At 29.5% G+C, this 25271-nt stretch overlaps 2 protein-coding genes and 1 long non-coding RNA gene across 5 annotated transcripts in view; 1 reads left to right on the top strand and 2 right to left on the bottom strand.

Moving 5' to 3' along the window:
- Positions 1-19587, top strand: part of LOC148235310 (uncharacterized) — a 75692-nt gene extending 56105 nt beyond the window's left edge. The window contains exons 2-7 of one of the 3 annotated variants that reach the window (XR_015809646.1): positions 13576-13627; positions 13767-13832; positions 17216-17252; positions 17507-17560; positions 17730-17766; positions 18790-19587. This is a non-coding gene — a long non-coding RNA (uncharacterized LOC148235310). Of the gene's footprint in view, positions 1-13575; positions 13628-13744; positions 13833-17215; positions 17253-17506; positions 17561-17729; positions 17767-18789 lie in introns of all 3 variants that reach the window. The other 2 variants (XR_015809647.1, XR_015809648.1) reach the window with 2 other exon arrangements.
- Positions 2001-5630, bottom strand: LOC148235311 (uncharacterized). The gene is made up of 2 exons (XM_088185820.1): positions 5440-5630; positions 2001-3687 (listed from the first exon to the last, which is right to left on the bottom strand). Exons 1-2 carry the CDS (start codon positions 5461-5463, stop codon positions 2017-2019), a joined length of 1695 nt encoding a protein of 564 aa, XP_088041946.1. The 5' UTR covers positions 5464-5630; the 3' UTR covers positions 2001-2016.
- Positions 19588-21651: 2064 nt separating the features above from the next.
- LOC148235309 (5'-deoxynucleotidase HDDC2-like) lies at positions 21652-24699 on the bottom strand. The gene is made up of 4 exons (XM_088186119.1): positions 24472-24699; positions 22872-23007; positions 22457-22611; positions 21652-21943 (listed from the first exon to the last, which is right to left on the bottom strand). The coding sequence occupies exons 1-4, from the start codon at positions 24529-24531 to the stop codon at positions 21710-21712; spliced, it is 585 nt and encodes a 194-aa protein (XP_088042245.1). The 5' UTR covers positions 24532-24699; the 3' UTR covers positions 21652-21709.
- Between the last annotated feature and the right edge of the window lie 572 nt (positions 24700-25271).

Below are 25271 nucleotides of genomic sequence, written 5' to 3'. Positions count from 1 at the left end.
CCTAGCTATGCCACTGTACACAGTTTAAGGCTTATTTATATATGATATTATATATATATACATATATATATACGCTCATAATCTAGTACTACTCGCTTTTAAGGAGGCAACCATATTAACATTATTTTTAAATATTCCTCGCTCTTGAATGTATTGGTAATAATTTCATATTTTAACCCACAATTAATGACGCAGCTCTTATAAATTTACATTTTTAAGCATCTCGATGTCATATTGAAATAAAATATGTATTGAAAGCTTCTACCGAAAAATTCAATACGACGAAAAAAGACAGACATATAGAGAAAAAAATAGCTTTCTTGAGTTGTTATACTTATTCACTCTGAAGAATCGCCTTCCCATCTATGTATTTGTGGAAATACAATATACAATAAATGTCACACGAACTTTTTATTTTGTTTTGGTCAATCTATTTTGAGTAATTATTAAAATTCGTGAGGCAAATACTAATTGATTTTAATAAGTAATTAAATAATTTAAAATACAATTTTTTGTAAGTATGGTTTTAATGAATATATTATTTTTTTCTAATATTCCTTACATTTTGGTAAATATTATATTAAAATTATTATTTATAGCTCTATATTAAATATTATTTTTTCAATATATAAAATAATGTACTAATATCATACTGATAAATATTAAAATGATGTATAAATATCACAAATAAAACTAAAATGATAATATTGCTATACATTTTTATCATATCTACAATCGAAAGTGATTATTCGCAATAATATACAACATTATTGAAAAGAGAAAACGATTCGATCTGAAGGTTATCTATAACTTTACACTGAGGTTACTTCAATAATGATACATATAAACCTATTGTTTAAATTTATAATATCATTGTCACATTAAATTGAGTATTATAATTTATATGTGAGTAGCAAACTTTATCGTGATATATAGTTATATTATTAAAATATTTATTGTGAGGTAAATTTTGATAGTATAAATTTAAATCTTGATAAATTGAATATGATAATTTTATAACGTGTTACAAAATTATATTTTACATAATATAAAAAATAATAACTCATCTTCAAGATGACGCGAACGTTTATTTTCCTGTACTAAGAACTTTTCTCGCTTCTCTGCAATTTTCTTAAAATTATACAGTAACAAATTATACACAGAGAAGAATCTTCACTTTCTACGTTCGCATAACACTCGCTATCGATGAATGAAATTTTTTCGGTGAATGAATATCTAAAATTTCTCATTGGGGGCATCTTGTACATATGTGTATACATTTGTACGTAATGCATGACGCGTAATGACCGTCATTAAAAATCAATTTATGTAACATGTCATTGCAGACAGTTTCACGTTAAAAGGTATAGAAAATAACAAACAACGTTAAGATCGTTTATTTATTAACAAAAAAAAAGTAACGTTAATATCCCACATTGGGTTTTACATAAGTTTTAATAAACAGAGTTAAATATTCATATAAAATATATTTACTTTACTCAGACAACAATATGTAACGTAAAAGTAATAAAAAATAGTAGTTCATACAAAAAAATACATTTAAGTTTTATTTACATAATTAATTATACATATACTATAATAAAATATTGCACATCGTTACAGCCTGTCAGAGTGACACTTCTAGATCTAGGAACAATACCTAAACTAATATAATTAACATTTTTAGAAACTGTTTGAGAAAGTTTTAATAATTCTAAGAAGGTGACGCATTTTAATATATCTGAAATGCATTTTATGACACGTTATATATTACCGTAAAATACTATAATTTAGACTTTTGACAATAGTACAAAAAATAGCGCAATTATTAGCAAACGATATTATTAACTTATAGCTAATGAAATATAAATATAAAAATAATTAAATGATTAAGAATATACCATGTTATTCATACGCTAAATTTAGTTCTGATTTTTGTATAGTATTTCGCTAGGCATTTAAAATATTCTATAATGTATTAAAAGTTTTGGTATGCGTTATTTTATTTTATATTTATTATACACTCACTCTCCTCCTATTCATCATCGAGCTTCTTTTATCAGTAGTACCTTTTTGTTTAACTTCTCTCTTCGGATATGGATGTGCATGATAATTGTACGGTACTCGTGGAGGCACTACAGAAGGCGAATGTTTTTCACTGACATCTTCTTCCGCTTCTTTCTCTTCATAATTTTCTACAACAGGAGTCTGCAATTGCACAGCATGAGGATTGACGTATCTAATTGCTGGTGTGTAAACAGCTTCTTTATCTGGAGTTGCTTGTTGAGTATCATAATCTGCTTCTTCTTGTGCCACTTGAGATTCTTGATGTGCTTGTTGATATTGTTGAGTGTATACCACTTGAGTGTGAGCCATATCTGGATAATTTTCAGAAAATGGTAATTCTTCTTGGTTCTGATAAGAATGCAGCTTTGATGTATAATAAGCCTGTGGAGCTGGTGATGGATGTGGATGTACGTATTGTACGTTTGGTTGTTCTTGTTGTTGCTCTTGTACATAATGCTGCTGATTAGGTTCTTCATAATTTTGACTTGATTGATACTGTGGTTGGTTGTGTACCATGTAATACGCCTGACGTGGTTCATAATACATTGGTCGACTGTATTGAACTACATATTTAGGTGATGGAGTAGTTGGGGCTTCATATTGCTGATGTTGATGACCAGCCAAATATTGATTAATCAAAGATTGTATATTAATGTGGTTCAAAGATGAAGCATATGGGTGTGAATGAGGTAGTTTTGGGAAAAATTCTGCCGTTGGACTTTGAATTTGAGAGCTAGGTATCCTTAAGATTAGTACTGGTACTACATTTTTTTGCGGCAAATCTTGATGGGCCGCTCCAGGTGCTTCAAAATCTTGGTATTGGTTCAAGAATTGCGATGGACTTATGAAGTACTGTGGCATAATCGATGGGAAATTTCCACTTAGACCAGATAGTTGCCCACCGTTGAATGTGCTGTAAAGAGTAGATGGTATTTGAGAATCATGCGAATATTGAGGCGGTGGTGTCTGAACTGTGTGTATGTGCTCGTATTTGGTTCTGAAATGAGATAAAGCTCCATCTAGTTTATAACTGTTATCATGAACATCGTTTTGCGTGACTGGAACTAATTGATAAGCTTTCGAAGGTTGGATTTCTACGTGTGTTCTTTGTGCTTTAGCTTTATTGTTATATACTACATTAGTGTGATATTTATAAGGCGATTTGTTCAGATTAGAATTGGGTAAAATATCGTGTTGCGAATAGGGATAGATCATGAATTTTCCCTTCTCTTCTGGAATTCTTCCAAAATGACTATAGAAGTACCCGTGATCAGTTTTGTATCCATATCCGAGATTAGCATCAATAGTCCTTTTGCCTTTACCGTCCGTTGAATTATCGTTAACTATTTCGATAGCTATGACTGCTGGTAAAGGTCTTTGCACTAATTCCTTATCATATGTATCTTCATCTTCTTCGCTTTTATTAGAAATTTCTTCAGATTTAACGTTAAATTTTTGTTCGATCTCTCTAACGAATTTCTTCTCTTCTTCAGTAATTGAGCTTCCGCTTTTATTATCAATTTCAAGAGGAGAACTCTTCATGTTTGTACTAATATCCTTCTTCCTAGAAGATTGTGGAAGACCATAGCATATCGTAGTTAATAATGCAATGGTTAGAATCTGTAAATAATATAGAGATATTAGTAATATAATATACAGTGGCATCTGTATCAAACTGTGAAAGTTTTAGAAAATTAAAACTTTCTCATATCAAATATAGATGTCACGTTATATATATAAAATTATTAAAAACTATGTCAATGAGTAATTAAAAATAATGAAAAACTAGTTTTTTTTTAAAAAAAATGTAGAAATTACAGTTTTATAGGTATTAAAACTCGTGGTCAATAAATTTAAAGTTTTTTTAACATTGAATGGCATTTTTAAAATTTGGGTTAAATAAATTAGTATTAATGAATTTATTATAGTTTTTTTAAATAAAACATTATTAATTATACATGTTTTTCATCATAGAATAATATTAATTTATATTAAAATACAGAATATCTTATTTACTCATATCAAACTAAATGTATATTAATATTTTGTGTATTTAAAAAATAATTCGCTATTTATTACATATTTAATACATCAATTTATTGAGAATTTTAAAACAATTTTTATTATTTCCTTCAATTAAACCATATTTTAAAATAAATAGAGAAGAGCTAAAGTGTTTTATTTAGATGTTTACAGGTCAAATTTAATCTGAATTTATCACAATTTCATTAAGTATACTATCGATATTTTATCACATATCTTAAAATAATATTTTTTGATAAAATGTAAAAAAGCAAGATTTAATTAAATATGATGTTAAAATATGTATATAGCACAGTATGAATCGTTTTTAAACATATTTTTATGCTTTATTTTAATTTTATAAAATGCATAGATGATTGAAATTGATTTAAAGCTAATTTATTGGCACAAAGTTAATATTATAAAAATGTGATTATAATCATAAATTGAGGCAGAAAAAGTGAAATTATCTTTATAAAAAAAACAATACACACAGTAGCTTATTATAGATATTTTATATAGTCCACTATAAGATTTTATTAATATTAGCATATAAATTATATATCTGCAAATAAAATTTATTGCATGTAATACAATAATTGTTAACAAAAAACCACATTATATTATCTATGTGTTATCATATCTATGCAATGTTATTAAATTGTAATAAATATATGAATTGTAATAAATATTTTAACTATTATATTATTTTTAATAGTTACATTGAAGAATAATATTAATGGTCAATTACATAATTATGTGATGACATTTTTAAACACACATTAAATTTTATGTATCGTTCATATAATTAGAAAAGTGATAAAAATATTTATTATTCAACGCTATTTTATAACTACAATTATTTTTTATTACATTTTATATTACTGAACCGAACTATTCCAGTCAATAAGTGAAAGTATTTAAATTTTAGTCGTTATTTTGAGTGATTTTGTGACATTTTAAAAAATAGTCTAATTAGAGAAATAATAAAAACGCAGCCACTAATTATTATCACTCGGACCCAAGAAGAAAGTGAAGTACACGAACCACCGTTTTATAATCACCGGTTGAGCAACGGATGGGAGAAACTCAAACATTGACATGTAATACAGTGTCATTTTGATGGGTATATTAAATTGCACATTGTCTAACAATAAAATTGCCGTATGATACCACATAAAATTACGCAATGATTTCAAACGAGTTTTCTATGAAATGTTCAATAAAATATTATCTAACTCTGAATCGTTTAGGATTATTACAGCATGGAAAGTCTAGTTAAATATATGAATTATACAAGTGCACAGTGAAATCACAAATCAAAAACACGATTCGATGCAATGGGCGTACCGATAAGAAGAAGGCGCTCTTCATAATGGTTTCACTTCCTTGTTGCTTCCGATAGGTCACTTATCTGCAAGTTCAATCCGCTTTACGCCTTTCACTGATGCAAAAATTTTGCTCTTTGTACAACGACCGAGATGAAGAGAATTTTTTCGGCGAGATGCGACCAAAAACAGGTACAGACGGAGACTGTGTGTTCGGCATAAGGAAGCGGCTGTATTTATATGGAGGAAGCTGATGAAGATGCACGAAGATGTGACCGTTCACGTGACGTGAGCTTGCACTCGTCTGGCATCGGACAATCGGGCGATTCAATTACAAATCGCTCAAATCAATTTCTAATCAAAGACTGTGATTAGTGAAGAAGAACGTGTGAAGATATATATGAACGTGCGAAGAATATTTTAATGCAAAATAATTTTATATCGTCTGGCTATTAACTAATAGATCCATTGTGATTTAGATTGATAATAATGCTTTTACATCTTTCTAATCTTTAGATGAACAATAGTATGGAATAATACTTAGCATATTTAACGATCTCTATTATAATATATTTTTTTATTAATGAAAAAGCTATTGTTAATTAATTTATTCAAGTATACGCTTCGTAGTATTTACTGTAACAAAGTAAGTCACCTACCACATATAACAGATGATGGTTCCCTAAGAAAAAATAATAAAAAACATAAAAAACACATTTTGTATTTGCTATAAAAATATTTTAGTTTCATCTAGTGTTTTTAATGTCAATTTTTTAAAATTAATATCTATATAAAAATAATATTTTTAAACACATAATTACGTATGAAAAGATCGGTTATAATATAATAAATGGTTCTCAAACTTCAATATTAGTTGTACCCTAAGAAACAATCATAAAAAAACATCGATGATAATTTATATTATATTTTGTATTTGGTATTAATTTAAATTTGGTATTAAATTAAGGACCTATTATTGAAACTCGCGTTAAAATCTATGACAAAAATGATCATTTACCAATAAGGATAAACTAGACAATAGTGGAACCACACAAAGCCCTCGTTACGATTAGAAAAAAATGGATATCCCATAAATAACACGCAAAGATTCTCCGTTGCATTAAATGAATATTTCTTTGTCACGAAACGGTCACGGGAAACAATATATCACCGAAAGACAAAAAGCACCGTAATGTCACAACATTCCCGTTGCACAATTCGACCTCGAAGATGTCCATCAAACAAATGCCACTTTCTAAAGGCGTATACATATTTCGTTGTCATAAGAAGCGAGTGCAACGATTGGCTGGATGATCGCTGAATGATGAAAACTTGAAGAAGGCGCGAGTGAAAGTTATTTTTTTTTAGAATAATTTTGTTCCCGACCCCTTTTATTACCGACGAACTTGGAACTGTCATATTTACGTTTAATCATTGCATTGATTTTTAAAAAGGTTGCTTTGTTGTTCGTGCTGGCTTAGAACACTATTGAAATGCACTCGTCTATTGTCACGTACGGTTCGCATTAAGATTTAAACACTTATTTTAATAGCAGGTACTTTTAAGCTTTATTTGCATATTGACCTGCCAACGCTTGTGACTTAATAGCGTAAAATTTTATTTTTTACGCTCAGTGCGTCAATTTCAACAACACTTTTATATTTAGATTTTTTTTTTAATTGTCAATGTGAATTTTCATTGTCGTCTAAGTAATGAACCTTAAATTAAATTGTACCAAAAAAATAAAACAAATCTAATATATATTTAATATTATCACTTTTTTTAAAATATTTAACATATTTTTTTATTTGTACATACATATATACATTTTATTTTAGTTAGAGCTTACAGGTATTATTGAATTAAATAAATTGAAATACTATTTTATTTAGTTATCTTATGCTAAAGTTATTGCTTATGAACTTATATGAACTGTTTATTATTATTGTGATATTTACTATAATCATGCTTAAGTATAGTTTTGTAACAATGACTATAATAATAATATCTAATATTTATAGAGTACAAAGCTCTTTTATACGTTGATTTTACGACTTGTGTAAAGATTGACATTAAATATATTTTTACTAGTATTGCCAAATTTTGTAACATTCATTGAAAAGAGCAAGTATTTCTCTTTTCTTAATTAAAAATATTATTGCCGCCCATGAAATATTCAAGACTTTCGATTTTATCTGACTGTATGTGATTCATCTATTACTGCATCAATGATGTCTATAGATATTAAGAAAATATTTCCATATATTTTTTTTGATTAACTAATCCAGGTCATATTTATATATATCTATGTATATATGAGGTAATTAGATCGTTTAATAATAAAATAAAAATCAAGATAGATACATTTTAAAACGCTCTTGCAAAAAATATTTTGCAACTAATACAGTGTATAGAAAGAGTAGCTCAAACGATGGTTAGTGCCGACTAATTTCGACAATTTATTTTTAAAATTGTTTTGTCAAAATTGTGCAAACTCAAAATCTTTAGAAATGTAATATTGATCGATTTCGCTTCTTTCAAGAATATATTATTACAACAGCAGCAAAAAAACTGAGGCACAAATGCGTTTATCTTCGACGGCCGACTTGTATTACCTGAGGTCACATTTGGTACAATTTCTATGTGACCCTTTTACCTTTTTTCCACGCAAACGATGATTGCGAGTCGTAAGTAGTGACCTAAGCTCGTAATTGCACTCATGCGTTTCCGTAACTCGTCCGTAACAACATTTTCTTTTAACTACTTTTTAATCATTCAAAATAAGATCGCTATGTTACACAAACATGGCGAGATTTATCTCGCACATGGACGATGACTTGTTGCGAAATATTTGGTACGTGCTAAACCAATTGTGGCAATCAGTATATTATGAGCGTTACAAAATCTTCTCAAATCTTCATTTAATATCGGACAGAGCAAATTGACCTCAAAATATCACTTAATGGAAATTTTATGCCGTTCACCTGTCACATCAAAAGTAGTTAATTTAATTAAAATATTTGGGCTTGATTTTGAGGAAATACTTTCATGGATACTTAATTTTAAGTATAGTTATACATATGTACGAGAATATATGTATAAATATTTTTTGTTTGATATAATTACAGTTCGTTATCTGGAGAATGTGACGCAACGATTTGATTTTATATGATGAGATGAATTATTTACAACGTTTAAATTGATATTCCAGATACTTTCACTGATCATCGTAAAAATCAAAATCACCTTGCGAAAAATGTGTGATAAATCGTTGAGTGTATTGCTGAATCTGCTTGTGATGAATTATGCAGTGTTGAAATATTTGATAGGTAAACAAATGTGATAAATTGCTTGTGTTAAAGATGTAAAACATAATCTTTAATTTAAATTTATTCTTATACATATATGTATATGTAATCAAATTAAAGTAGTAGGTGAATTATTTTTCTATATCTATATATATCTGTAATGATTTAATATTTTGTTAGTCACAGTTTTTGTCAATTGGAGGCCGATTTATTTGGCCACAAAAAACTAAACGGCACTTTAGCAACACTGACGTGACGGTGGCGAAGGAAACGCGTTCATTGGGGGAATAATTGCGAAATTAATTAGGAAGAGAGAGAAATAAGACCTTAGCGTTGCTGTGAATGTTGGTTTACATACGGTGAGATCGGTGAAGCTGTTTTTCGCAAATAGTGAGTCGTTGCGAACAAGAAAATAAAAATTAAAAAAATTAACTGATGTATGGTGAAGTGAGAAGCGAACGACAAGTGTAGCGTTGTTGTGAAGGCCCCAGCTTAGATAGACTGATCAAGGATAGTGACGGCTGGTGACGGTTGGCAATTAAACACAGATTGGGCCGCTGCAGTAGTGCTTATTGAATGATATACAATTTAGTTACGTGTTGAAATATAATAAGAAAGATCGAGGCACCGCCGATCGTCGTCTTTCTGTCGAGGTACGCCTAAAAATGCGCTGCCCTACGCCGTTGACACGTCAGTGTTACCAGAGTGCCGCCTAGTTTTGGCCATAGTAAATAAATATCCCCCGCAGTATCTTTCATATCTCTCGGAAATTCCCAATTATTTTCAAATAAACAATATAATTGGTTCCCTTATTAAATTGCTTTTACTAACGATATTTACGTGTAGCTTAAAAGCATAATGAAATCCGTTTTCATAATTCTTATTTTCTCAAATATATCTATGAATATAATAAAATTTTGGGCTTAAATTTTAAGCTTTGGCAACATTTTAGCTTCACCAGGTTGCAAACAAAACAAATGAATTCAGTGCGAATTTTTTAAATATTTTCACAGATACCTAATCAAAATCTGGACCTAATATATAAATGAAAAAATTAGTGATCTCTTTTAAAACCTAACTACTATTTATACTTTAAAACAGAAAATGCACGTGTCTGTCATTTGTCACAAGAACAGTAGCGACGTGACATTTGCACATGTCATTCTGGCTGCCATTTTTATGTCAACTGTGCCATTATCAATTTTTGAGTTGAAAATTGATATAAACAGCGACGTGCAGACGACCGCATACGTGCTACTGCGTATGTGGAGACAAGAGACTAAAAATATTTTATTTAGCCAAAAATTGAAATAAATTTATAATAACAGGGTAAATAAAATTAAATATAATAAATTGTTAAATAGTTAAGATTAAGTATAAAAGATAAAGAATGAGAATCTATTCCGTGTAAAGCGGGGTAATAAAGTTAGTACAATAAAAAATATTTGAAACAACAAATAATAAAATACAAGAATACATTGTATTGAGAGTTGTTTTTTAATAACGCAGCAAAACAGCCTAAATTAAAAATATATTTAGTAGTAAAATTAATACATTTTCTATTTATGCAATAAAGATTTATGTGTAACGCGTAAAGTTAATCACTAATAATTTATACCTGTCTTATAAATAATTGTAAGCTTTGCTTTAATTATTTTAATGTGTTTTGCCCGTAGAATTTTAATATTTTTTTAATAAACTAGTTTCAAGGGTAATAACTAATTTAACAAAATTTAAACACTATGTTTTTAAAACATACAACAATATTCGAGAAATTTATGAATTTATGTTTTATGGGTAAAAAATACGCAATAGAAAACTTTTAATTAATTTATACTACTTTTATGTACTCTTCGTTTATTTTATATCAGGTACAATATTAGTATAAAATAAGAAATAATATACTATGTTGAATTAACAACAAACAATTCTATAAGAATTTCTCACACACAAAAAATTGAACGGCTACAACGGTGACAGATTGAAAGTTGCCAGACGTCGCTTATTACTTATGATCTAACTATAGCTGTGTTTTTTATTATATGTCTACAGTGATGTAAGCTTATTACTGTCATATTAAGTACATTTTTGTAAAAAGCGCTAATTAATCGTTTAGTAATAAATTATTAAATCAATAACATAAATCATTTATACTATTGGTTTCTTTTTATTTTAGAAATAAATAAATGTATATTTACGCGCGTGATTTTAATTTTTTGATTAAAAAAATAATAAAAATAACTATTATGTTATACTACAACACTAAATTGATTTATCAATTAATATTCACATATGCCAAAGAAAGTGCCAATCAAAACGCGCAATCTACCTTAAATAAACGTTACACTTGTGCATAAGTAAATTAGTACTTGTACACAGATCTTGGAGCTAAAAACTCGTGAGAAACAAGAGCGGAAGAGTGGTTATTTTTTTCTCGAGAGGCCAACGAATAAAACACAAAGACAAAGGAGGTCCAAAATCATAATATATGGGAACTAATCGACCCGACGATTGTTCATCCCTTTCACGGAGAAGAATCTCAGATTTAATCTTGTTATAGAGAATTAAAAAATATATCCGTTATATAACCCGACACTTTATACACATATTTGCATGTGTATGATACACGTACAGTATTTACTTGTATATACATTTTTTCGACATTACTCACTTTCACTCTATTATATATCGATGATACTAATCTTGTGATGTGTCGAATTGTAAAGTAGTCAATAAAATTAACATTTCTTCCTGTTCGTGTTTTGTATTATTATTGTAAACGCTACTTATTGCAAGAATCATTATTATTATATCACATTGAATGAAAAGATAATTTATTTTCGTTAGTTGATATATCGATAACGTAAAAAACCTAAAAGAGTACACATCACTACTTTCTCTGTAGGAAAAAATAAACATATCCAATTGCATTACTAAAAAACTAAATCTACACAAAAAACATATACTGTTACTTACATAGCATTAGGTATGTATGCATGTAAATTTTAGCAATCATGTCACCTATCATTACAGCATCATAGTGTCAAACAAAAACAGAAAGTAAGAAAAGCAAATAAATTGAATAATATTTGTAAAGCAATTAAAAACGATTGAAATGTTTAATTAATCAAGGCATTAAGACGTGCCAAAAATAATAATATATTTAAAATAAACATTTATGTTCTATAATTGCTAAATATCCTTCAAATTATTTAACTAAGATAATCAAAGTCTTGTTAAAATTATTTTTTATATACAGAGATTTTTTATTAACATTTACTTAATACGCTTGTCAATGATGCATACTTATTACGCATAGGCTTTAATGTCACCAGAATTCTGCTTACAAATTTCATACAACTACTTTGTTTATCTATTGTTGCATAAACCATTTAATATATTTTTGACAATCGGAGCTCAAGGCATGCGTTTTATTTGCTGGCCACTTCGTTCCAGCCTGTGGTCAATAATGACGATATCAATATACGTGTTTATTTATTGTATTTTTTTATAGTAACGTGACATGTGTAAGCGCAATCATCAGTTACAAGTAGTGAGCCATCAAACTGAAATATATGCACGACCAAGCCCAAATTTATTTTGCTTATTCGTCACGATATTCATCTATGTAAGTCACGATATTCAAAATCTAAGAAAACCTAGTCTGTGGTGATCGATCGAAATAATAATTATATAATAATCATTAATTCCGATATACCAGACACAATACAAATAGAAAACTAGGGTTCATATGGAATTTAAGCCCAGGTTTTTCATTTATAGTCACTAACTATACCATTAATCTATTGTGTTAATATGTACAAGTAATATAGGAGTTAGAGGTGGAATTGTAGGTAAACTCGCCGGTATTCGCCTGTGAGTTGGAACGGAGTGTTAGCACGCAACATAAATACAAAGCAGATGTTTTTAACAAAGAATAAAAAATATTATATGACTCTTCAAATACGCGTTATCCAATGATTGTTTTTATAAAAATAATATTAACCAAGTATTATTAATTATTAGTCTTGATTACGAGCAAAAAAGAATACTAATTAAACAACTGTTGTCTAATTTTTAGAATAACTTTCCAACAAAGCTAATAAGGGTTATGAAATTAAATTTGAATGCTGTATTTTTACTAGAATATTTTAATTTACATTGTAATGTTGTCCGAATAATTCTTAAACCTTATTAAAAAATATTAGTTCGTATTACGCAATTCATATGAACATCTTGAGTAGATTGAAACCAATATTGATACTTGTTTAATATGTCGACGCCACGCTCAGAAACTAATGGTTATGTATATATAATATTAAGACTGCGCTGCGTCACATTGCTGGTTTGACCATAACGACTACGAAAGCACCCAACAACATTTTGTTACATAAATACGTTTTAAAATCTAAACAGGTTAACGTGGGTTTTTCTCTCGAGTTGGAACCCTGGGGGGACTCGCAACGGCCGATTGTGGGTCCTGCCAGCTGATCCGCGCACCCTCTATATAAACATGTAAAAATCATTAATCTGTGTCTAATTGCCACCCGTCACCATCCTGTCGCCAAAATGACATAACCGATTTTTTTTTTATTTTTTTATATTTTTACAAAAATTTGTATTTTTATAATAAAAAAATGTTTAATTTACAATCATATATTTTATAATTTTTAATAAATTATAAAATATTTTAATAAATTGCAATTTAGTTAATTTCTTATTCAAAAAATAAATCCAATATAAAATTTAATTAAATATATACATTCAGTCGACAATTGCTATAATAAAAAGATATTGAATTTAATTTTTTATTAAAATTTTGAGATTTTATTTTGCGCATTATTTTTTAGCATGGCAACATCGGTAATTAAAGCGTCGTCTTTCACTATATGTTGATGTTTGGTATGTCGTACTTCTTTGATTTTTGTATTATTATGCGTTTTATTTGCAAAGTTTCAACTTAATATACATTAATAATCTCGATATATTTCGTTAGTTTTCTCATGTTTTATTTTTTAGGTTATGTTTTTTGTGATTGCAGAGAGAGTGGCATTTGATTTACGCGCATGCGCATATCCCCGCATTCGACTCGACTGGCTTGTCAGACGTGAGTATTGTTTGTCTACTGTTTTTATGTTATTACGAGCTTTTATGAATATAAAGTTGAAGTTGTATATCGAAATTAATTAATAGTAATCATTTCATACTGTAAATGATTGTATTTCACCAGTTATAGCATACTTATATTTTAAGGTTATGTTTGACTTTTAATTGAAATTATTACAATGATAAATGGTTTGATGAATATCTTAACACCTAAAGCGCCACACTTTTGCGCAAAAAAACACGTACAGCCGGCATATTTGCGCGCGGTTGAAAAAAGTGCGAAATAATCACAATTTTAAAATTGTCATATTACTAAAAATTACGCTACTGATAATTATAAAAGCTGGCGTGGGCACTCACCAAATACAATATCAATGAGAATTTTTCGGTCGTAAATATTCAACTGATGCAAAATATTTGTCGGTTTTTGCAAAATGCCATGTCATAAAATGATAGTTCAGAATACGAACATCACATGTGTGACTGTCCTAGAATTTGTCGGCATCGATTCTAAATGAGAATTCGTTATGGTGTTATATACTCTGATTTATAATCTATTTATTCCTATTATTATATAATTCAATAAGATTGAGACGCAATTGCAATGCTGCAACGTAGTTAGTTAATTGCCCAAAATCGTGTTATATGAACGTTTGTTTAAAGTGAAGCAATTAGAGCAAACAAGGGATCGATTTAGTGTCTACTTGATAACGAAATAGTATACTTGATAACGAAAACAGTACTATACTTGTTCTCTTTGTCACAAAGAGATGATGCGTCACGTGTTATATCACTGGGTCGATCGAAGCGACAAATCGATGGTATACTTGTTACCTTATGGAATGTGTCCTAAGGAAATGCATCACGTGTGCGATATAAATATGGGAATCAAATAAAGGGATAGCACTTGATCTTGAACTCGGAGAGAGAGAGAGAGAGAGAGAGTGACGGTCAGAGCCAATACAAAAGCCTACTCATTTAAACAAATTGTTCTTCCAGCCGATTCCTCCTCCCGGGTCCTTAACAATGGTTTGACATTTATGTAAACCAATTTAGGATAATATAGAACGTTATTCGAAAAAAAAAATTTTTTTTACAAAATCTCGAACCACTAATTATTTTTTAATTATTTAATTTTGTATGGAAAGAAATATATTATCGACATCTGTTAGAAGAATTTACTAACTAAAATTTAATTAATCCCTTTTAGTTCCCTAAAGTAATCAAAGATGTCAGTAAGACTTAAAAATCGAGTTTCAGAAAAGCATGTTAACATGCGTCCGGCTGTAAGCTCAAGTCCCCAAAAGCATGCTAATCGGATTTCGGCGCTTTAAGTGTTAATATAACTTTTTCACAATCGGCTATTAAGTATAATATAACAGCGCTATAAAATTATCGGTATATATATGTATATAATGAAAATAAGTTTATTTTCGTTTGTATTGTATATGTAATGGAAGAATAAGAAAAAGGATATTTTAAAGATTTGTAGTTCTTTTGATACAATCTTCCAAAATAAATTAGCTTCAGGAGAACAGTTTTGCTATATTCAAGTTTAATATGCAGAACTACATTCTTAACCTTTACCGGACCGAGTGTACGAAAAAAACGTACGCTCCCAACGTGGGTACGAAAAGACCCCCGATCTTCATACTAATTTTTAGACCTTTTCGACAAGAAATAATAGCATAAAATCAAGTATATGCATTTGAACAATCATTACATATATTAATATCATGGAATTATTATATTTTATAACATTTTATCGTTTTTTTACGTAAAATAAAATTACACTAAGAAGCGTCATCATCGAAGCATGTCATTTTCATCACTGTGGGCGGGCAGAACAGTGTCCGCTATCCCCACTACTACCCGATGTTGCGACAAGTGCTACTGTTTCTCAAACTATTGTATTAAAAATAATATATTTACTTACTACATATTTATTTTTTCATTTATAAATTTATGTGCAGGGCTTTACATATTATCATCAATATTCTCTCTCTCCGAGATCAATATCAAGTGTCTTCTCTTTATTTGATTCCCATATTTATATACATTGCACACGTGACGCATTTCCTTATGACACATTCCATAAGGTAACATGTACACCATCGATTTGTCCCTTCGATCGACCCTCTGACTACATGTGACGCATCATCTCTTTGTGACAAAGAGAACAAGTGTAGTACTGTTTCCAGTTTCAAGTGTCCCATCGATTTATGGTTTCGTTCAAACGAATGATACCGAATAGACCCCTTGTTTGCTCTAATTGCTTTAACATAAACAAACGTTCGTATATCACGATTTTAGGTCGATGAACTAATTACGTTGCATCGTTGAAATTGTGTCGCAATCTTATTGAATTATATAATTATAGGAATTCATAGATTCAAAATCAGAGTATATAACATAAACACCGCGCGTATTGAATAAACACTGTCTCAAAAATTGCAAGAGATCCGTTAGGTCCTTGGCGACACCGGAAATCATAAACATTCCAGAGCAATATGTATATCTCGCTCGCACCCAATAGATGAAATACACATTTTATGCATTTATAACCGAAAGTGTGGGCGAAACAAAAATATTTTATCCCAACTGCTTTTTCTGTTATGTTATGAATGCACGCAAAAAGACCAAAACAATAGATTTAATCGGAAATGTTTAATTTAAATTTTTATATTGCCTTTGATTCATTATTATTATTATTGTTTTTACATGTTACACTAAAAAAACACTATGTAATAAAAATAATGATGACAATAAAACTTCTTACATACCTAAATATTATGTAATTATGTAAATTTCATTAATAATTATAACACTAATATATAAAACGATGAAATCACAAAAACACGATGAAAAAAGTAAATTTGCCGTCAACTAAATACCACGCGAATTGAGAAGCGCAGTTTCGTCATCCGTTTCTTCGTGCGACACCGGAAATCGTGCGCATTCCAGAGCGATATATGTATATCTCGCTCGCACCTAATGGATGAAATACACATTTTATGCATTTATAACCGTAAGTGTGAGCGAAACAAAATATTTTATCCCAACTGCTCTTCTTGTTATGTTACGAATGCACGCAAAAATATCAAAACAATGTATTTCATCACAAATGTTTGTTTTTAATCCTTATTTATGTATGAAATCTACTAAAAATTATCAGAACATATGTGTAATGATTTAATACAGGATTACATATAATATGAACTTATTAACATTAGTAATTAAAAAGTTACAACGAAAAATAGCGACTTAGGGGACTTCGAGTCCCCCGCTTGGTCCGGGCTAGGTTAAGTACATATTTTTAATTAACAATTTTTATAAATCTACTGTTTTTTTTTAAATATCTAATGTTTTATTTTAATATTTCAGATTTAACTACGGCAGCTAAAATGGCATGTAATTATAGGTATTTATAATTATAATTAATTCATATTTTATTTGTATATTTTTACTTATATAATTGGAAGAATAAGAAAAAAGGATATCTTAAAGATTAGTAGTTCTTTTGATACAATCTTCCTAAATTAATCAGCTTCAGGAGAACAGTTTTGCTATATTCAAGTTTAATAAGCAGAGCTACATTCTCAAGTACATTTTAAAAAATCCACAATATCCATCTTTTTTTTCTAAATATTTTTCTAAATGATATTTTTTTTTCAGATTTTAATACAACAGCTCAGAAGACGCGATTTTATTTTGGAAGAATAAGAAAAAGTATGTCTTAAATATTTTTAGTTCTTTTAAAAAAATATTTTGCTTTAGTAAAACAGTTTTGTTACATTCAAGTAGCATCATTCTTTAGTACGTTTTTTTAAATCTTTTTAATCAACGCTGTTAAACTTTTATTTATAAATATTTTATGTGTAATATTTTATTATTTCAGATTTTGATACTGCAGCTCAAAGGACGTGGGTTTTTTGGTATGTATAGATAAAATTAATGTATGTATTATTTGTCGAAGCATATATACAGGTCGAGGCATAAAGATTTTCTACATTTTCAGGACATAAATGAACCAAGCTGTCTAGATAAAATAAAGTACATAAAATACAGTTTTATTTTAATGTGTTTTAAAAATTATATTGGACAAATGTTTGCTGTCGTTGGCAATACATTACTGAAGACGTTCTTGGAGTTTTTTCGTTACTCCGGATGGTATCAGGCCAAATAATATCGATTTTCTGTATAATCCCTTTCTTAAAATATTCGAGAGATCGAGGATATGTTTGTAAACCTTTTTCTTAGATATCCCCAAGGAAAAAGTTGCATAGACCTAGTTCTGGAAACCGTACCTGTTACCTAGCGTCTTTAACACATTTCGAGCGAACATCGTGCACCTTCCTGTTGTTATCACGCATGTTTTGTATCCACATATTATGAGCCTTAGCGTTTGCTGAATGGATGCTCTTACCGTTTCCACATTTTCTGGCATTCTAATGCTCCTAGGTCTGCCAGGTTATTTTCTTTTTAGTATGAATATAGTTGACCTGAGATATAAAATCCATAGCAAAATTGCCCCCAATCTGGTAATGATGCATTTTTTGCTACTAAGTGCAAAAAATGTATGGAACACTGTGTCATCACATAATGGTTGTTCTTATAATACACTTGAACAACAAAGCTCCGACAAAACCAACTCATTATGAGTATTGAAAAGAGCAGTCTAACCTACCGTACCCAACTACATCTCACCAGTGCCACTTAGAAATATGGAGATCTTTATGCCTTACCTGTATATAATGGAAGAAAGGAAAAAACGATTTCTTAAAGATTTGTTATTCTTTTGATACAGTCTTCCAAAATCAATTTGCTTCAGAATAACAGTTTTGCTATATTCAAGTTTTATAAGCAGAATTACATTCTTAAGTACATTTAAAAAAAGTTAAATATGTTATAAAACTTTTTTTATAAAAAAAATTATGTCAGATATTTTATTGTTTCAGTTTTATGTACTGCATGCAGCTCAAATGATGCACCTTTAAATGAATGAATGCCATATATATATACAAATCTATCAACTTTTTAATTGCGAATGACATCTAATGTGTTAACACCCAACAAGCTAAGGGAGACAATGTTTTTAAAATTAGGTTTATTGTATATCATATTAGAAATAATTTGGACTTCTTTCACATAATGCATCTTTCACTATTAAATGCTTATATACTATACCATCAGAAATTGCTAAAACGTATGCCAGTAGCACAATTTAGTTGAAGGTAATTTGACTACTGATAAATCCGATATAGCTTTTAAATCTGCCTCAAGAAAAAGGAGTACAGAATTACAGAATTAGAAATAAGGGCGTGTGGGCCGCGCGCCCTTATATCTCACTCACTCTCGTCACCTAACACGCGAATGAGTAAAACGTTAAGTTTATCACCACACGCGCCTCATGACAACACTGGTTTAATGATTTTATAAACGCCTATATTTAATTTTTTTTATAAAATGCTTTTAGATATTTTATTGTTGATTTTTTTTTAAAGCTAATGTAACAACCCTGGCATTATGTTTATTTATTTGTCCGCACTAAATTTGCTTATAAAATAACGAAACGAAAAATGTGACAACTGTCATTTCCTTTTTTATATGTATGTATTTAATTAGCTTATAAAATTATTATATGAAAATGTGGTTGATAAATTATGTTTGTCGTATATTTTTATAATTTTGCTATCATAAAATTATTGTAATATGTGTATAAAATATGATACTTATAAATAAATTAAGTTTAAAACTACCCTTAGTTTTTGTTGGGTCAACAGAATTTCAATAAATAAGTGTAAAAATATAATAGTTTATGTAAAAAATACTTCATTATATTACAACTTACTTGTCAAAAGCGCTATAAAACAAATGTTATAATTTTTACTACACACTGGCAAATTGGTAGGCTTTTGTAATGCCGAATAGTGCAGACTACGCTATGGATAGATAAGGTGACCAGATTTTGAAAATATCAAAGGACACTAAAAAAAACAGGTCATCTCAGAAATCTTTTTCATTTAGAGATGCTGCGGGAAGTAAATATAAAAGTCACTATGAATTTTGTTGGAAGAGGACAAAATTTTTGAGGAGGCTGTCTGGTCACCTTACGATAGAGAGAATAGCTAAAAGTACATCATAAAACTCATTATAAAATGTAGTACATTGACAAACAAGTTGAATGTGAAACGACAAATGTAAGGTTGTTGAATCTCCAACGGTAGCACAATACTAAATGTACCAAAGACAAGAACAAATCCAGTCCATTGCGGCGAAAGTGGGCGAGTAAGGAAAATCTCCATAAGCAGATAAAGTATACATAGCGCCAATACTGCCACTTCCACTCAGAATTCGCTTCCGTCAGCAAGAAATTACACCTGATATGTCTGACTTATGACATAAAAAATCGTGCTAATTTTCACCAAATGCAGCTACGCTGACCATTGACGGAGACAGAGAAGTCCTAGAGAGCAGCCTTCTCACTCTTCACGTCAAACCTGTTCCATCCATGACGTCCGGAATTCATAGTTTAATCTGAGGTAACTGAATTATTTAAATGCAAATAATGCTACGAGACCTTAATTTATATGTAATAATAAATATCTTACTTAAAATTGTTGCACACCCATATAAGGACAGTTTATCAAAAATAAATATTCTTTTTCGACCAACGTTTGGGTTTGGTTAAAAATAAAATCATTTGGTACAATGTTTGATACTGAGTTAGTATTAAGTCACTTGGAAACTTTCTGTGGGTCGACGATTATAAAATTAGCTTTTATGTACATATTCTGGCTGTAAGTATGTCACTATACTTTGGTAGAAGGAAGTTTATTTATATGAATGAATTTTCCATATCTTTCAGTGTTAAAATACTTGACGATAAATTAAATGCATGTCAATTACAATTCAGTTTTGCCTTACGTAAGGTGACCAGATTTTGATAATATCAAAGAACACTAAAAATAAGGTCAGTTTGAATATTTTTGTTGGCGGAGCACAGGAGGATTGCCAGTGAGCTAAAAAAAGAGCATTTAAAAAATTTTGTGCAAAGGCCACCTCCAAAAATTTTTTGAGGAAAAGAAATTGCTATGGAAGCTCAAAAATCAAGGAGGACAAGGAAGTACAAAATTTTTGAGAAGAACGTCTTCTCACCTTATCTTACAACACTTAAATTATTTCTTAATTCAGATGGGTAAGTTTTACAATGGATATTTGGCATAAATCTAGAAAATAGTGTCCATTGATGTGTTTTACTGCGTATTTTATCTTGTCGCTCAACATCTGAAAGTTATTATCAGTGAAATTTTATTGAAGGTAGACCATCGTAGAGTTTATTTGGCAAAGAAGATTGTTGTACTTTTGAAGTATAAATTCGAGATAGTGCTGCTAAAACGTGATTGTTACCCTTTAACTGAGGATAGGTAAAGTTATTTTTTTAAGGAAATTATAGTCGATTATTTAAAAGTATGTCAATTTAAAGAGCGAGCAAGCAAATATATAGTTATCCAATTGTCAATATACCTGCACTTTACTAAAACATTCCCTAATTGAAGGTATAGATACCTCATGTTAGAAAATTAGTCTGAACTAAAGAACGCTATAAATCTATACAACATTGAAAGATATGTGTAAGTAAAACAACATTAGATATATCTGCCAATGATTATTATGTTAAAACTGATGTTCTAAGAATATAAGATTATTTTTATAATATTTCTTAGATCTAATATCTTCCGATGAAAAATGCCTTCATCAATGGTATTAAAAAGTAATTGGAAAAATAAGACCATGGAATAAAATAAATAAAGAAAGCATTTGTAGATGTGAATAGAAATATAAATGATGAGTAATCATATCTTAAAACAATATATTTTATTGACTGTTTTGCTGTTGATTAAAACGATTGCGTTCTTCATTAAGATGGTCGACCATTTTTTTAATAAATGGGTGTGATTTATCCAATATTTCTTTTGTGTTATCGAAGAACTCTTGAAATTTCATTGGACTTTTCAACCGCTTCTCATACTCAAAAGCTTGGAGTATGACTTCAAATTTGTCCAATTCTTTCACGAACTTTCCTTCAGCAGTTGAACAGTCATCATATTCCTATAAGAAATACAAATAATAAATGTTGTGTTTTGGTTGCTTAAGGCCCACTGTCCACGGAGGCGTCACTGCATAGACGCGTATTCCTCATTGTATGCTTGTTGTACGCCTGCTTGCTGAGTACATATAAACTAACGAAACATTATTTGACTTCCCACCTCACTCCCAGCTTTCTCAGTAATATCTTTTACTACATAATCTGCAAGATTACTATTATAAAGACACTGATACTTTTCGACGATCTGAACAAATTTAGTAGCTGAAATTGCCACTGTTTTCTACACGTTCACGCAGTTTGATATGCCTGGGCGTCTGACATGCTTGATGACTGTCATCATGAAGCTTGCATGCAGCGACGTGATCGTGACGTTGCAGCTTCGTCGACAGTGTCTCATTAGTTTATATGTACGCAGCAAGCAGGCGTACAATAAGCGTACAATGACGAATATGCGTCTATGCAGCGAAGCTTCCATGGACAGTGGGCCTAAGACTAATATTAATTACTAATATAACCTTGAAAAGCTTATATAATTCATCCCCCGTATCTCCTGTTAAATCAACAATAATTTTCATAGCGTTGTCATCTAATATTCTTTTCTCTGCTTTGGAGATGTTATCATGTATTGTTATATCTCCAGTGATACATTCACCCAAATCATGTACTAATGCTGTTAGAATATACATAAATGTTTATTAATTGAGTTGTATTAAATAACGCTTAAAGGTTTTTAGTGGCGAGTCTGTCTTTTGATAAATTTACAACTGAATCTTCTTCTTTCATTTAAAAACCAAGTAAATGTTAAAATCAAAATCATCTAGTTATGATTTTCGATACTAGTGCTGCTTAATAGATATAAATAAAATATGTCAGTATAATTCCATTATTAATATTCAGTGTATGTATCCTTAACCTTGTCAATTAATTTACCTATTTGCATACATTTGATTTTGTCTATACTATTGTCTTTTAGGAGAAATGTCATCATTGCCATTCTGTACATATGGTCTGTTACGGTTTCACAGTCCGTTAAATCTTTTATGACCCATCCTCTTCTTTTGTGGTGCTGTAAAGAATATTAAAGTAAGTAAATACAAATATATTAATTGAATGCTTAGTGTTTATTAATTTTAGAATAATTTATAAAATAAGGACAAGAAAAAAGTTTTAAAATAAATTCTTTTTTTATTTTATAAAATTTTAATACATTGTAATATTTATAAATTTACTATTAATATAAAATAAAATAATTTTATTTTTACATATTTTTAAAAAAATATTTGCTAATTAGTAGGAAATCGTTTTATCGATTAGTGACCGAGTGGTGTGAGTTTTTCAGTCAGCCGGATGAGCAGTTTATTGTACAAAATATTTATAAATTATAGTGTTTCGACTGATAATGAATGATTGCCAGAGACTGAGAGTCACATATTCTATAATTCTTAGGCGAATCGCATAACTCTCGCGCAATTGGTAATTAATGGCTTTTGTGTAAATCTGCGTGGCTATTGTGCAAATATGGGTGTTCTACTAATTTTTAATGTATATATATTTGAGCCTAACCATTGTCGCTTAGATGATTTTTTAATTTTCTTGTTTTACTCATGACTTTGTGTTATTCAAGAAACCGTGGGTGATTAACCAATCGAATTAGTTTGTACAACATACTTTTTAAAATTTTTTTTTGAAAATTAATATCTCTTACATTTGAAAAAAACTGCGTTTTAACGGCACAGCAAAAATAATGCTTATGACAATATAATTCAAGCTATGCATCTTCTTGCCATATGCAATTAATGCTAAACGAGAGCAAATAACAATAATATGAAGGGAACCTAAGACGCGTATAATGTACACTACCTCAATTTTAAATGTGTAATTAAATAGCTATTTGATAAAAGAAAAAACAGAGATTCAAGTTCCATATTGGTCAAGGAATTGATAAAACGTCAGATCGTTGATCTCCTCCTCTTTCCCCGATCGTATATAATTCGTAACGCTATCATTGATAAAATACTTCTTAAGAATAACTTGAACTTCGACTTTTGTCCGTAATTTAAACTTTCCACTTCGTTTCTGACTTGGAATACGCGAGAGTTCATACTGAACTTTAATCCAGTGGAGCTCACACCGAATTGACGCAGACAACTTTTAGCTGTTATAGCTTTGAAAAAATAAAAGTAAACGCGCGTGCGAGCATACAGCATAAAATTATATTACTAATCTCATCCACATTCTAACAAAATCCAACGAAAAATCTATAAAACGTAATCTAATTATTACAATCTAACGATCGTTAACATAATCGATAAGCTTGTATGTATTAAAATCTAATCTATTTGTCTTTTACTAAAAGTTGATAACGTTTTAAATATAGATAAAGATAGAACAGCAAAGTATCAGAGTAATCAATGAAATATTTTTAAATACGTTTATATATGGAAGTTAAGTTAATCAAATATATATAAACATTAATACACTTATAAATAAATAACCAGTTTAAGCATAACGGTTAATAACAAATATATACCTTAAGTGTTTCGATCAATCCAAAAAATTCAAAGAGCTTCTTGCAGTCCATAGAATCCATATTTGACGAATTTTCTGAGACTTACTTAGATACGTTGGGTTTCTACCACGGCGTGAATATAAATGTCTTGTTTTGTATTTATAGTAATAGCGTTACAATTGAACTTGTGAGCGTACTATTAATGAACCTGTGCACATAATGTAACTTAAGATTGCCAACGGTAAAAACAAGTTTGGTAGTTTAAAATTAAACCACACTGAATGTGTCATCGAGTTATCATGGACAAATACTTATTTCTAAAGGCCGACTCACATTGTCTGGCATCGGCATGGCGAAAGTACAGTTATGCAACTATCAGTGATGGCTAATGAAAATATAGAGCATAGTGAATGATTTCCGGAAATATTTACAATACAATGGAGAAAGCCTTGTAATAATCTGTTAAGCCAATCATATTTTTAAAGTGAAATATTTATGTACAGACAGATATTAATTAACCTTTTAACGTTGAGAAGAAATATAAAATTATTTTTTTGATAGTAAAAATGTGTAGATTTTTATTAATATTATACACGGAGTAAATACATTGGAATATTGAACAATTATATTATGTACCTATGTATAAAATTAGTTCTATTTTTGGTAAAAAAATTCCTCTTTTGATTGTAAAAATAATTAAATCATTTCAAAGGGGCAGTGCGGAGCGAAATTTTCCGCCATGATCCTTGTTAATTTATTTTATAGTTACGTTGGTTTAATTGTTAATGAGTAATTATATACTATAATTTTCCGAGATTAAC

This window comes from Plectrocnemia conspersa, unplaced genomic scaffold (assembly GCF_051122295.1).
Source record: "Plectrocnemia conspersa isolate PC_06_02 unplaced genomic scaffold, ASM5112229v1 ptg000005l, whole genome shotgun sequence".
NCBI classification, from domain to species: Eukaryota; Metazoa; Arthropoda; class Insecta; order Trichoptera; family Polycentropodidae; genus Plectrocnemia; species Plectrocnemia conspersa.
This window is presented reverse-complemented; position numbering and strand designations above follow the sequence as displayed.